This window comes from Antrostomus carolinensis, unplaced genomic scaffold (assembly GCF_000700745.2).
Source record: "Antrostomus carolinensis isolate BGI_N321 unplaced genomic scaffold, ASM70074v2 scaffold5836, whole genome shotgun sequence".
In the NCBI taxonomy this organism is placed as follows: domain Eukaryota; kingdom Metazoa; phylum Chordata; class Aves; order Caprimulgiformes; family Caprimulgidae; genus Antrostomus; species Antrostomus carolinensis.
In genome coordinates, this window is record NW_010319666.1 from 31582 (window position 1) to 43958 (window position 12377).

Here is a 12377-nt window from a genome sequence, read left to right on the forward strand (position 1 = left end):
ACTTACGTCTTTTGTGTCTTGTCCTATCACAGTGTTTCTCCTTCAAGAAGAGTCTGTGTCAGTTTTCTCTGAAATCCCATTAGGCTGATGAAGACAGCAGTAAGCTCTCCTGTTAGCCTGCCACCTCTTGTTAAAACTATACAAACTGGTTTCTCTCAAGCTTCTCTTCATATGTCATGTCCTCCAGCCCCCTAATTATCTTGGTGGACTTCCATGGGACTTGCTGCAATACGTCAGTATCTGTCTTGTGCTGAGGAGATCAAAACTGGATGGAGTTCCCCAAATGTCGCCTTCAAAATGGCCTTTCCCTGACCTCTGCTGGTTGTACTCTTGCTAATACAGCCCAGTATGCAGTTGGCCTTCTTGTCTGCAAGGGTTGACTCTTATGCAGCTTGCTGTCCAGCAGGAGGACCCTTAAGTCTCTTTTTTTACAAAGCTGCTTTCTAGCAGTCGTCCCATCACTATAGACTGGGCATGTTTGTAAGCAGCAGCTTCAGTAGAACAGTTCCCCTGCTCAGCTCATTGATCATTACTATCAGGAAATTACCAAGACACTCCAGAAATCCCATGGATTGGTTGTGCCCCACCATACCACTCTTCCAGTAGGAACTAGGATGGATGAATTTCCCAATAAATAATAGGGCCTATGATCATGAGGCTTCCTCCAGAAGGCTCTCTTTTCCTCCTCTTCTTGATCAAGTGGTCTGTAACAGATGCCTACCTCAGTAATATCTGTATCCCTACCCTGTGTCTTCTCATCCTACCCATAAACTCTCAGCTAGTTCATTGCCTATTCACAAAGCTCTATGGACTTGAGTCATTCTTTGACAGCTCGTAGCCATCCATCGCAGCATTAGCTGTGCAAGCTATCCCACCATGTCTCTGTAATCCCTATGAGATGAAAGCTGCGCATCTGTGCACAGACTTCAGGTTCCTCATGTTTGTTTCCCATGCTATGTGTGTTTGTGTACATGCATCTCAGATGGCTTCCCTGTCATGTTGATTTTACAAGGGGTGCATGGGGACTCTCCATTGCGCTGTCCTGGACGCTTTCCCTCATGCCTTCACTTCTCTTCAGGCTATGATGACGTCCAACAACATGAACCTAGATTTTCAGCCCTTCTTGTTAGGTTAGAAAACTGATGGCAAACATACTCTTGCCTAGCTTTTTCAGATGGTCCTGTCTCTCCCCAGCAGTCTTCATTCCTCAAGAAAGTACTGCACTCAGAAAAGTTGAATTTCTGTCTGTGATACCAGCCGCACAGATAGGTGTTGATGCTCAGGGCTTTTGCCTCTAAAAGGCAACTGCAAAGATCCTGACTATCTCCTGTTCAACCTCCCTGCTGGTTTACAGTCTGCTTCTTTCCACCCATTGCTTCATACCTGGTGGCTTTCCTCAGCCGGAGCCCAACTTTCCCACAGGTCACCATTGATCCCAGCCTCAGGGAGAGCCATCAGCCATTCTATGTAGCCCAGCACCCACACAGCAATGTCCTCCCTTACAAGTTCTGTCCTGGATCAAGGTCTCTGGTGTGAAAAGGGCTGTTGATCTAGCAAGTCTTACAGGGCATGCCTATGCCTTGTTGTGAAGCCTCCAGCATTTTCCACACTGTGTCACATACTATTTCTGAGCCACATTTCCCCTTGCTTCACTAACTACTGGACAAATGCTGCCTCTGTATTAGCTGCTTCAGTTTGCTGTGCTCATTTATGTCTTCATTAGAGTCTTAATGTGAGTTAGGAGTGAGCTTCTAAAGTGAATTTCTATCACGGCCACTCAGAATGGTTCAGTTCACATTGTGGACTGGTTTCAGAGTAAGCAAGCTGTATTAATTTTGGGTGAAACTGGGTTGGTCTAAGCTAGGAGAAAATCAGGCTAGAGTTAGTCTTAGTAAATCGTCTAGAAAAAAACTGTTCCAATACAGCTGTACAACCTGCTGATATAGACATAGTGTGAGAAACTACATCAGAATTAGGTCTGGTGCAAAAAGGCATACTTCTCCATTGGATTTTTTATGCTGAACTTGAGCAGTTGACTCCTCCTTATGCTTTCCACATCGGCAAGGAGGAAACATTATTGTATTTGTGGTTCCCATTGGGTATTGAGAAATAGCCTACCAAACCTTCTCTCAGACCTATGGTTCAATAAAAATTGCCTTGACTTTTCATTGTCTCCTTCCTTACTTATGTAACTGATACTTACTGTTACTTGCTGTTCTGAATAGCTGGTTCTTCTGGGCATAGGAGCATATTCTAACACCTGCCAAAGCATAGAAACAAAACTGGATCTGTAACAGCCTGTCATCTGTGACATAAAGAATGAGCTTAATAAAATCTTTCACTAGGAAGAAAATTATTAAAGGCAAGGTTCTGGCTTTTATGCCAAACTTGATCCTATGTGCAATATTGGAAGCAATGTTAATTTATTTTACAGTGGATTACTTCTTTAACACAGATTCATATTATCTACAACAGATTCAGGCCTTGTGTGTTACACTGCATTCTTTAATATATAACATAAATGTCATGTAGAGTAACTTCTAGAGAGTGGAATGTGCCCTTCATTCTAAGATATTATTTTTCTGTCAAAACTATTCTGTTTGACTACACAAAATTTTCTCTTTGTGCTTTTAAAGGCTGGTAAGCAAGTGCATCATATGGGAAGCTGGGGCAGAGAAGTAATAAAGAACAAGGGTAGTTGGTGGTATACTAAGCTGCAGCGTTACTCTGAATCTGTATTAAATTTAAGCTTCTCTTGACTCTTGAGATTGGATCAGGGCTGTAGCTCAGTTTCGTGGTTGAAGTGCTTTGAAATCTTGGGAGTTTCCAGTTCCAGATGGCTTAAATCACCTAACAGGTTTGTGAATTTCATATCTGGGATCAAAACTTTATGAGAATTTCAAACACAGGGGCAAGAAAACCATTACTCCTTGTTTTCAGTCAAGCACAAGCCCATAGAAAGAACTTAGAATTGTGAGCTGTTCTGTGAGATTTTTCTCAAAGCTAGTATTAACAATTTAGGGAAGCAAGGTACTGGTATTAGCTTAATTCTGCTGAGCAATATAAAAGTGGGCTTTGCATCAAAGGTCACATAATCTTAACCATTCCTCTGGCAGTTAGCCTCTCTTTCCATGTACTTATGCCTCTGCAGCAGTGTTGGGTGACCTGTACAATAGAACGGAGCTTGGAACTAGAGGCTTGTCTGGACATTGCAGCAGTTGCTGGCTTTGCATTACACTATACGTCGAAACAAAAATTTTGACCCTTTGGAACATTTCAGTCAACATCTTGGCTTGCAACCAGTGACTGATGGAGAAAATGAGGTTTTGAGATTTATGTTTAACTGAGGGCCTTTGAGAGACATGACATCAAGCAGTGCAATTAGAAGTTCCAATACAAATGTCAGCAAGTAGAACCAATATTTGAACAAAGATGCATAGTTTAGTTTTATCCAAGATACTTCCATGTCACAGAGTGATTTTTCATTCAGAAAGACATGCTTCTGTAGTTCTTCAAAGAGGTAGTATTGTCATGTCTTCCATCCCTCCCCAGAGTATTCAGACTATGCTTGTTTTTCAGTTTTTTTTCCTAAAGAAACTTTGTTACAAAAATCTATTTCCTCCAAACCATAACCATGTTTTTACATGTGAAAATAATCAACAGTCTTTGAAAACATGCTGTTGCTGCTAATAAGAAAGATTAAGGGCATTAAAACTCTTCATTTACAAGCCTTTTAACTTTTTCAAGTGAAATTAGTAATATTTTTGCATAATGCCAGGCTAGTAAGCGTGAGTACAGCTATGAAAATTTAGTTACTTGAAAGAGGTGTCAGGAATTAACTTTTTGATTATTTTGTTTCTTTTGTTCTGCCTTTTTTTTTTCAAGGTGGTCCTAGATGTTGGCTGTGGATCAGGAATCCTTTCATTTTTTGCAGTGCAGGCTGGAGCTAGAAAAGTCTATGCAGTTGAAGCCAGTTCAATGGCAAAATATGCAGAGGTAAGTGTTTTTCATCTGAGCCAAGGGTTAGAACTGTGTAGAGTAAAAATGTTAAGAGATCTAGAAATGTGCCTCAAAAAGGCCAGTGATGAAGGCTTCAGTGTGATTTTTCTAAGAAGTCAGGTCACTAATGGGCAACACATTTTGAAAGGTAATTTTTGGAGGTGTTCTAAATGTTCTGATGTGCCAAGTAAATAAACTGTATGATTGTTGTTTCTGTGAAAAATGGTGAACAGTCTTAACTGTGATTAAACTTTTTACTTCCAGAAGGGAAAAAAAAAATTAAACCAGATGTTTAAAAACATCTGGATGTTTTTTTCCTAAGACTCTTAAACATCTGTGTGATCAGGCACGTGAGTTTGTTTCCTGCTATGTGTGATAAGTTAGATCTTTCAACCTTCTTATGAAACTGTGTTCTTAGAGTTTAAAAAGGGCATGTTTGAAGAATGCACTTGGTTTTAAAGCATATTTTTCAGGTATTGTTTTTACTAAGCATTCTAACATGATTTTAAAAAAGAATTAGCACTCAAAATGCTATTGGTAACTAAATGCCTTAGGAGAAATTCACTTCCTAAAAAATGCTAAATTTAAATAGCAGCAACAGCAAAAATCTCTATTTTTTTTTTCTCACAGTCTTTACTTTTTTAGGTGAACATCAGAATAGGTGAGGAGAAGTGTGAGCATTATCATTATAAATTTTGTCAACACTGATCACCTCTAGCTGAGTGTTCAAAACAGTTTTAATGTGGGAGGGTGAAAAGTGGTGAAGTAGAGGATTTTTCATCCCATACCTAGAAAAAGTTTGCAGTATCTAGATGTTAATTTTTCTTTTTGCTTTACTGATCTAGAACAAATGTTCACAAGCAACATTAGGAGTCCATAGTTCATCTAAGTCCACTCAATGAGCATGCAGCAGTTCAGTGGAAGTTCCTTCTCTGTGTCCTGATCCAGCAATCCAGCCCTGCTCTTAGTGAGTGGACACCAATTGTCAGCTGTAACACTGTGAAGGAAATGCATTGGTATTAGAAATTGAGATAATCTCTTTAGGTCTTAAAGAAGAAAATGTGGATATTAGACATTTTTATTTCTCTCCAGATAGAAATAGTTATTAATTTATAAATTCTTTGTGTTTTTCATTCCATCTTAGATACAGGACTCCATAATCTCCCCATACACATTTAGCATGAACTTATGTATTGAGGAAAAGTGTTGTTTCAGACAATCATTTTCTACTTCTGCCTTATTTGTGTTGCTATTGACAGATGCTTTTTTATTATGTGTATGTTAGTTTTGCAATTGGCAGGGATATACTAACCTAACTTAGCATGTAGGTACTGAAAGAACATTTCTGTTTTGTTACTGCAATTTGAATAATTAGAAAGATTCTTTGTAACTAAAGGAAATTTTTTTTCTAATGTCTGTCATTTTGTCAGACCTATCGAAAACATTAAAATGTTAAGGTATCTCTCAGAGGGAAGGGTGGAGGATGGTACCTATTTCCCACAGGATTTTGTAAACATTATTTTGTACAGTGTCTTTGTTTCATGTTAGATATAAGTTTTATTTATTTATTTATGAAAGCATAATAAAAGGAGCAAAAGAGAATTTGCTTTTCCTAGTAGTAGTATAATGTGTTGTAGTGAGTATAATGTATATGGTTTTTTTGGTCACAGGTTTGAACCTGACTCCAGTTAGACGTAAGTTGAAACTGCACATGCTACATCTGTAGTGTGTCAAATATTGTATAATTTTTGATGCAGTGTAAGTCTGAGCAATATATCTCACAATTTATTGGTAAAGAAATCGCATTAATCCATTGGTATTAGTAATTTAATTGCTTTTCTCCTGTGGTGGATGAAATACTAAACTGCTTAAAACTATGATTGATAAAGAGGAGTGAAGAACCTTTGATTGATAAAGAATCACAGAATCACAGGATGGTAGGGGTTGGAAGGGACCTCAGGAGATTATCTAGTCCAACGCCCCTGCCAGAGCAGGTTCCCTACAGCAGTTTGCACAGAAAAGCATCTAGGTGGGTTTTGAACATAAGGAGACTCCACAACCTCTCTGGGCAGCCTGTTCCAGGGCTCTGGCACCCTCACTGTAAAGAAGTTTTTCCTTAAGTTTGTCTGGAACTTCTGGAGTTCCAGTTTTTGCCCATTGCCCCTTGTTCTGTCACCGGGCACCACCGAAAAGAGCCTGGCCCCATCCGTTTGACCCCCACACTTCAGGTATTTATAGACATTGATAAGATCCCCTTTGTCTTCTCCAGGCTGAAGACTCACAGCTCTCTCAGCCTCTCCTTGTAAGGCAGATGCTCCAGGCCCCTCATCATCTTTGTGGCCCTGAGAAGTAAAGAACCTTAAACAGCTGTAGATACTGGGGAATACTGGCTAATGTCAGATTCTCAGTTTGATAATTCATAAATTTTTGGTCATTTCCTTCTACTTCCCCAAATGGGACTCAGTTTTTGTAAGAAATGTAGTAGACTTCTGTAGTCACAATTTCTTGTGAAAACATGTTCACTTGTGAACTGTATTGCAGATAAGCTGATCTATTAATACATAATATGTTTTAAGAATTGAAGTTTATTTAGTGTAAAGGTGCTTAGACTGAGGTATACTATTTTTCATCTCTTAATATTCCGCAGTGGGATTTCACTAGTATAGTTTATCAAGTATCTGGATTATGAAAAGAACATTCCTTTCCATCCACTTCTTCTCTTATTTCTGTATGGATTTATTATATTTTTCATCTTTATCAGATATGGATAATAGTGTTGAATGTGAGGTTAACAAGTCTTTTCCCTTTTAAAATTTTTTCTATTTTAACACAAAACACTTGAAACCAATACAATGAACTACTGACTGAAGGGAAGTTATATTTGAACAATGGAAATTAATGCTATAATACCTTTTACTGAGAGATTTGTTGGATTTACAGTAAATTCCTCTTTGTGGTTGGAGGTTTATTTTGAAATAATTGTATTAAAATTTTAGCACTGCAATGCAGTTACTAGAAATCAGATGTCTATTTGACAGTGTTGAAAACTGTGTACTGTGTACAGATGTGCAATGGAAGGGTATCTGAAGAGCATGTTGGAGGGAAAATTCATAGCAGCTGCTGTATTAGATACATATTGACTGTTGCTTAGTCACTTGTTTATTTTAGATATTCACTGGAGAATATCTCAGATCTGCATTCTGTGTAGTAATTGGGTGACTTTTTCATTGGTTTGCAATATGCTTGCATTTCTGTTTTGTTCCACAGCCTTATTGGGCTGTTCAGAAAAGCTAGACAGACCTGAGCCTCTTTTTATGGTTGTCTATGTGTTTGACATAATTCTATATAGTTTTTAACATAAAACCAAACAGGTTTACATTAGTAAAAAAAAGTAGAACTTTTATTTGCATTTAAACTAAAAATTACAACAGAAGATTAATTTGTAATACATATAATTTTAAAATTCAACTCATTATTAAAGTCCAAGGACTGTAATATTTATTCCCTGTTCCAGTACTTTGCTGTTTCACTACACTGAAAAGAATAGCATTCAAAGGAATTCTGAATATTATTGTCACCTTTTGTCTACTTTCATACCAGTCTGGTCTACCTGTTGGATATTAGTTTTTTACTAACACAGACAATAGTCTCTGCCTGGCATCTTTGCATTCAAGGCTTACCTGGTATCTTTTTTTGCTGTTTCAAAAACTTCAACAGAGGGGAGAGAAACCCTGTGAACCTTTATCAAGACTCTGTGCCAGTTTTTCTTTTGTTCTGTGATTCTATGTTTTGGATATACAGCTGCTGGCAGTTGGCTCCTACCATGTGCAGACTATGGTAGAGATAGAAATTTGAAATTTTTTTTTGCCAAAAAAAATGGTTAGGAGCAGAAGAAGTGAGGCTGAAAGTGACTGGTGCTGATAGCTGTTTTGTCTGAACAGGAAATGTGATTCTAAGCAGCTTATCTAGGACCAAAGAGAAACATTAACATTAACAGACAGGGAAAAAACATTTATGTAGAGGACTTGTGTAAACAGAAAGAAAGAGCTACTATGCATGAGGAAAATGTTACTGTATTGTGGAGGTCAGGTAGTGATGGGATCATTAAAAGTAAAAATAATTACTTCTGATGAATTGCTTGTCTGTCTGTCATGATATGGGACATGAATAGTGAGTTGTTACATGTAAGACTGCTATTTAATCTGTTGCAGTAGCCAAACGTGAGGGAATTAATTTAATGAAAGACAATTAGCCTTGAGTGGACTGTGTTATGTCTCCTGTGAGGGTGCTCATGTATGGGTGGATTCAGTTTGCCTGCAAGACACATACATAATTTAGAAAAGCATTTGATGTGCACTGGGGCAGTCTAACAAAGATTCTGTCTCCAGCACCATAATGTTTACAGCTATTTTCTACGTAGTTTTTAGGTGATACTTGTGTGCATCTTGTTATCTTCTGTGCAATAAACAAATAAATCGCACCTGTTTGTGTTTTCTGTTATTTAAATTAAAAGACTTTAACTGTATTTAATTATGTGGTAAGTTGTCTGCTATCTCATCTGGTATGTCAGATGCTGTGTGGTGGGGTTTATACGGTATGGTGAAAACTACAAGAGAGTAGATTCAGGCTAGATATAAGGAAGACATTTTTTACAGTGAAGGTGATGAAACACTGGAACAGGTTGCCCAGAGAGGCTGTAGAAGCCCCCTCCCTGGAAACATTCAAGGTCAGGTTGGATGGGGCTCTGAGCCACCTGATCTAGTTGAAGATGTCCCTGCTCACTGCAGGGGCCTTGAACTAGATGGCCTTTAAAGGTCCCTTCCAATCCAAACCATTCTATGAATTTATGAAAACATTTGCAATATATTGCCATTGCAAAAGGCAACTGTGTAAAAACCTGAGAGCATATCTGTTTCTGGGAAGATGGGAAGATTTCAGGTGCTAAGTTGAATACAGACATTCAAATGCTAGGTTGTCACTTCAAAAAAAAAACAGCACTTGTTGCTGAGAATCTGGTGAAACAGTCACCAGAAACAACATAATGGAAGTACAGAGCTTTACAAGTAGATATCTCCACCCCATAAGCAAGCTTTCTTGCAACATTCCTACCTCTAAATTGGAGAGATGTGGGTTTGATAAATGGAATGTTAGATGGATAAGGAATTGGCTGGTAGGCCGCATCTAAAGAGTTACAGTCTATGGCTCAATGGCCAGGTGGAAACCAGTAATGAATGGTGTCCCTCAAGGGAGTGTATATACCAGATACAAATTTAACTGTTTGTATTTTGTTTTAAGGTATCAATTTTATCTGCCATCACCATAATCTTGCCCTGCTTTCAAAGTCTTCTGAAATCCGGGAGAATCACAAGAGCGAGCACGGCTGTTGAAAACAACACACTCCTTTCAGTCATTGACGAAATGATGAAATAATGGGTGGATTTTTTTTTCCTCCACTAAAGCTATGAAATATTGAAACTACATCAATGCTTTTGTTCAAACACATTGTGCTGACCATAACTTGATGATTACAGGAATTTATGAAATACTATGTGGGGGATGAAAAAATTGTCAACGCATCCACTCAGATATACCTCCTCTCCTTTTGCCACAGATTTGCTATCAATTCCCCAAGACAGTGAGTCAAAAAGCTCTACTGCCATCACCCTTAGCTGCTTGTTCTTCATTAGCCAATAAGATTTTTTTTAAAGGGATAAAAATTTCTAATATTTAATTAAAGAAGCTATAATTTAGATTAGTAAAAACAGCAAGCTGTCAAGATGAAGATATGGGTTGGGATTTTCAGTATAAGACATGAAGAAATAGTTTGTTTAAGGCAGATCTTTTGAATGGCACGGCCAATATTCCTATCTGAGTAGCAAAGTCGAATTGGTGATGGCAGAAATAACTTCATGTATTTAAAACACTTACTTCATGAAGGTGCTGCAGAGCGTGAATTAACTTAATAATCCTGTCAGAAACAAGGTCAGTTCAAACAGGGTGGACGTAGTTGGGACAAAAAGTTAGTTTTTAGCTGTCAGCTTATAACCTCCTCAAAGTGATTTGTTACTTTATTTTGAGATCTAAGTTTTGGACTAATATTGCCTAGGAGTAGAAGTTAAGTTCTAGAAGTAGAAGTTTATGTGCATTTGATATAATGCACTTGTATTCTGTATCTAGTGTAAATTATTTTGGTTACTTCTGTAGAATCTCCCTCTTTTTAAAAAAAAATGTGTGGAATTTGTGGGAGACTGTATCCCTCTGATATTTAATGTAAATTAATTGATTTTTGCTTCTGTTCATGTGATAATGAGCCACTAATAAGAGTTTGTCAATGCATGGTAAATTTCAGTTTCAGAAAAATAATCTTTATGTTTAAAAAACAATTTTAAAAAAGTTAAATGTTTAAAACTTTCAAAATGAACTTTTCATTGCCACCAATCCAGCTAGATACGAACTGTTAATTAACTCTAATTAAACAGTTCTAAAAATCACAAAAAAATTATAGCTGCCATAAGACAAGTGATTTTCTCCCTGAAATAAATCAACATCTTAAACTAGTCCATCTCAGATAATGCCTGTAAAAATATTTGTTTAAACTGGCATTCATTGGCTTCCTGACAATCTCAGTACACAGACTGAGATTTTGGCAGATGCAGAATTGCCTTGATTCTTCAGACCCTGTCAGAGTGTATTGGTGGGACACTGAGAAGAATCTTGTGTGAATGAGCAGTTGTTTCTGTTCCCTGGGACTGTGTGGAGAAAACCTGGCATCAGCTAAATTCCTTTCAAAAATGCAGTTTTTATGCGTGTTAAGCTTCAGAAGGCGAAAAGCATAGGGAACTTCAGCTTTCCCAAGTCATAGCTACACTCTAAAGGAGAGGATTAGTACTGACAGTGTTTCTTTAAATTTTGTTTGGTTTTGCTGTATCGGAGGGTAGGAAAGCAAATAAACAGTGGTGATTTTTTTTTAAGTTGTGTAATAATAATAATAGAGAATAGCAATGGAAACCTTTTCTATATGTCTCTGTGCTACTATTTCTACTAAAAGTAAAAATTTTCATAATATAAGCATCTCCATTGCATGTGATAGAGATGTCATAATATTGTGCTGCCCTCTAGCCAACGATGTGAGTTATCTGTTGCAGTCTGTGACGGTCTGAAATGATTCAGGCTTCTTGCCTCTGTATATCCATGCCGCTGCTGAGCTGTTATTTGACAGGTATTTTTTAGATTCAGAAATCACCTGTGAGTGAATCATGTGTTTGCTGGTGTAGTCTCTGGTCTAAAGAACAGTTAAAACAAAATGTGTCAACCTGTTCTTAGAAATGGATACAAACACTTGTCAGTAAAAGAAGCAGCAATTTTATTTACCTAATTGATAGCATGTTAGTGTACAATGTTTTATTATCATAAAACCCAATAGTTTTATTATCATATTAGCATGTAGTTTATATTGGCAGGTTATGGCTAAAAATCATTAATTGTATCACTCATTCAAGCTTTAATGAAAATCCTTCATACAGATGTTATATTTATTAGGTTAGCTATAAGCAAATAATGTGCTATAATTCTACTGGAGAGTGTTGAGAAAGTATTTAATAGCTAGCATTTCACTTCCTTTGAAGGAAGCTAAATAATTCAAATATTTGATATAGGACCACAAAATTATCAGGACTTGATGAAGTATTTTTGTCTGTTCTATAAGTTGTTCAGGGTTGGGTTTTTTACTAACTGCTTTAGCATATTCACATTTCAGTGAATTAGTCTCAACAACATTAGTCTCTTTCTCTAGTTAGAATGAGTCATAAGTTTCATTGCTCTTACCTAATGCCCAGTGTGTTTTGGGAAAAGTTTGCTCAAGTAATTATGCACTTCTGTTGATGTTACAGTTATACCAGTGCAAGTGCATCTTTGAGAGAGTGTCTTCTATTACATACTGAATTCTGTATACTTGCTTTTCGTGGTATCTCTGGACATCAATACAAATCTCCTACTGTGTTGTTGCAAAGGATGTTTCATTTTATAGAATCTGCCAGCAGACACCTCACATTGATGTGAAATAATTGCTTCTTTATAAGTTTGTGTGAGAAGAACCCAGATTCTACTCATTATTTAAGTGAAAGAGGTTTAGAAACTTCCCTGTATGTCTGAGTACAATAGACCTAAATAGGGTAAGCATCTACGTGTACAAATATAGGGGCTTTGAAAAGGTTGTTCTTTTCCTTAATAACTTGCTGTATCAAACATTAAATTTTAAGTCCGTTTCTTCTGTTCATTAAATGCTTTGCTCTGAGATTCACTATGCACACAGAAGTGGATAAATCTCCAATATCCTGGTTCTAAGTGCTGGTCCATTTGAATGTGTTTATGTGAATAGT

The 12377-nt window shown here is 37.3% G+C and overlaps 1 protein-coding gene across 1 annotated transcript in view; it reads left to right on the plus strand.

The window, feature by feature from the left end:
• CARM1 (coactivator associated arginine methyltransferase 1) overlaps positions 1–12377 on the plus strand; it is a 43884-nt gene that overhangs the window by 18680 nt on the left and 12827 nt on the right. The window contains exon 5 of the mRNA XM_029085276.1: positions 3886–3996. Coding sequence (XP_028941109.1) covers positions 3886–3996 — 111 coding nt within the window. The remainder of the gene's footprint in view (positions 1–3885; positions 3997–12377) is intronic.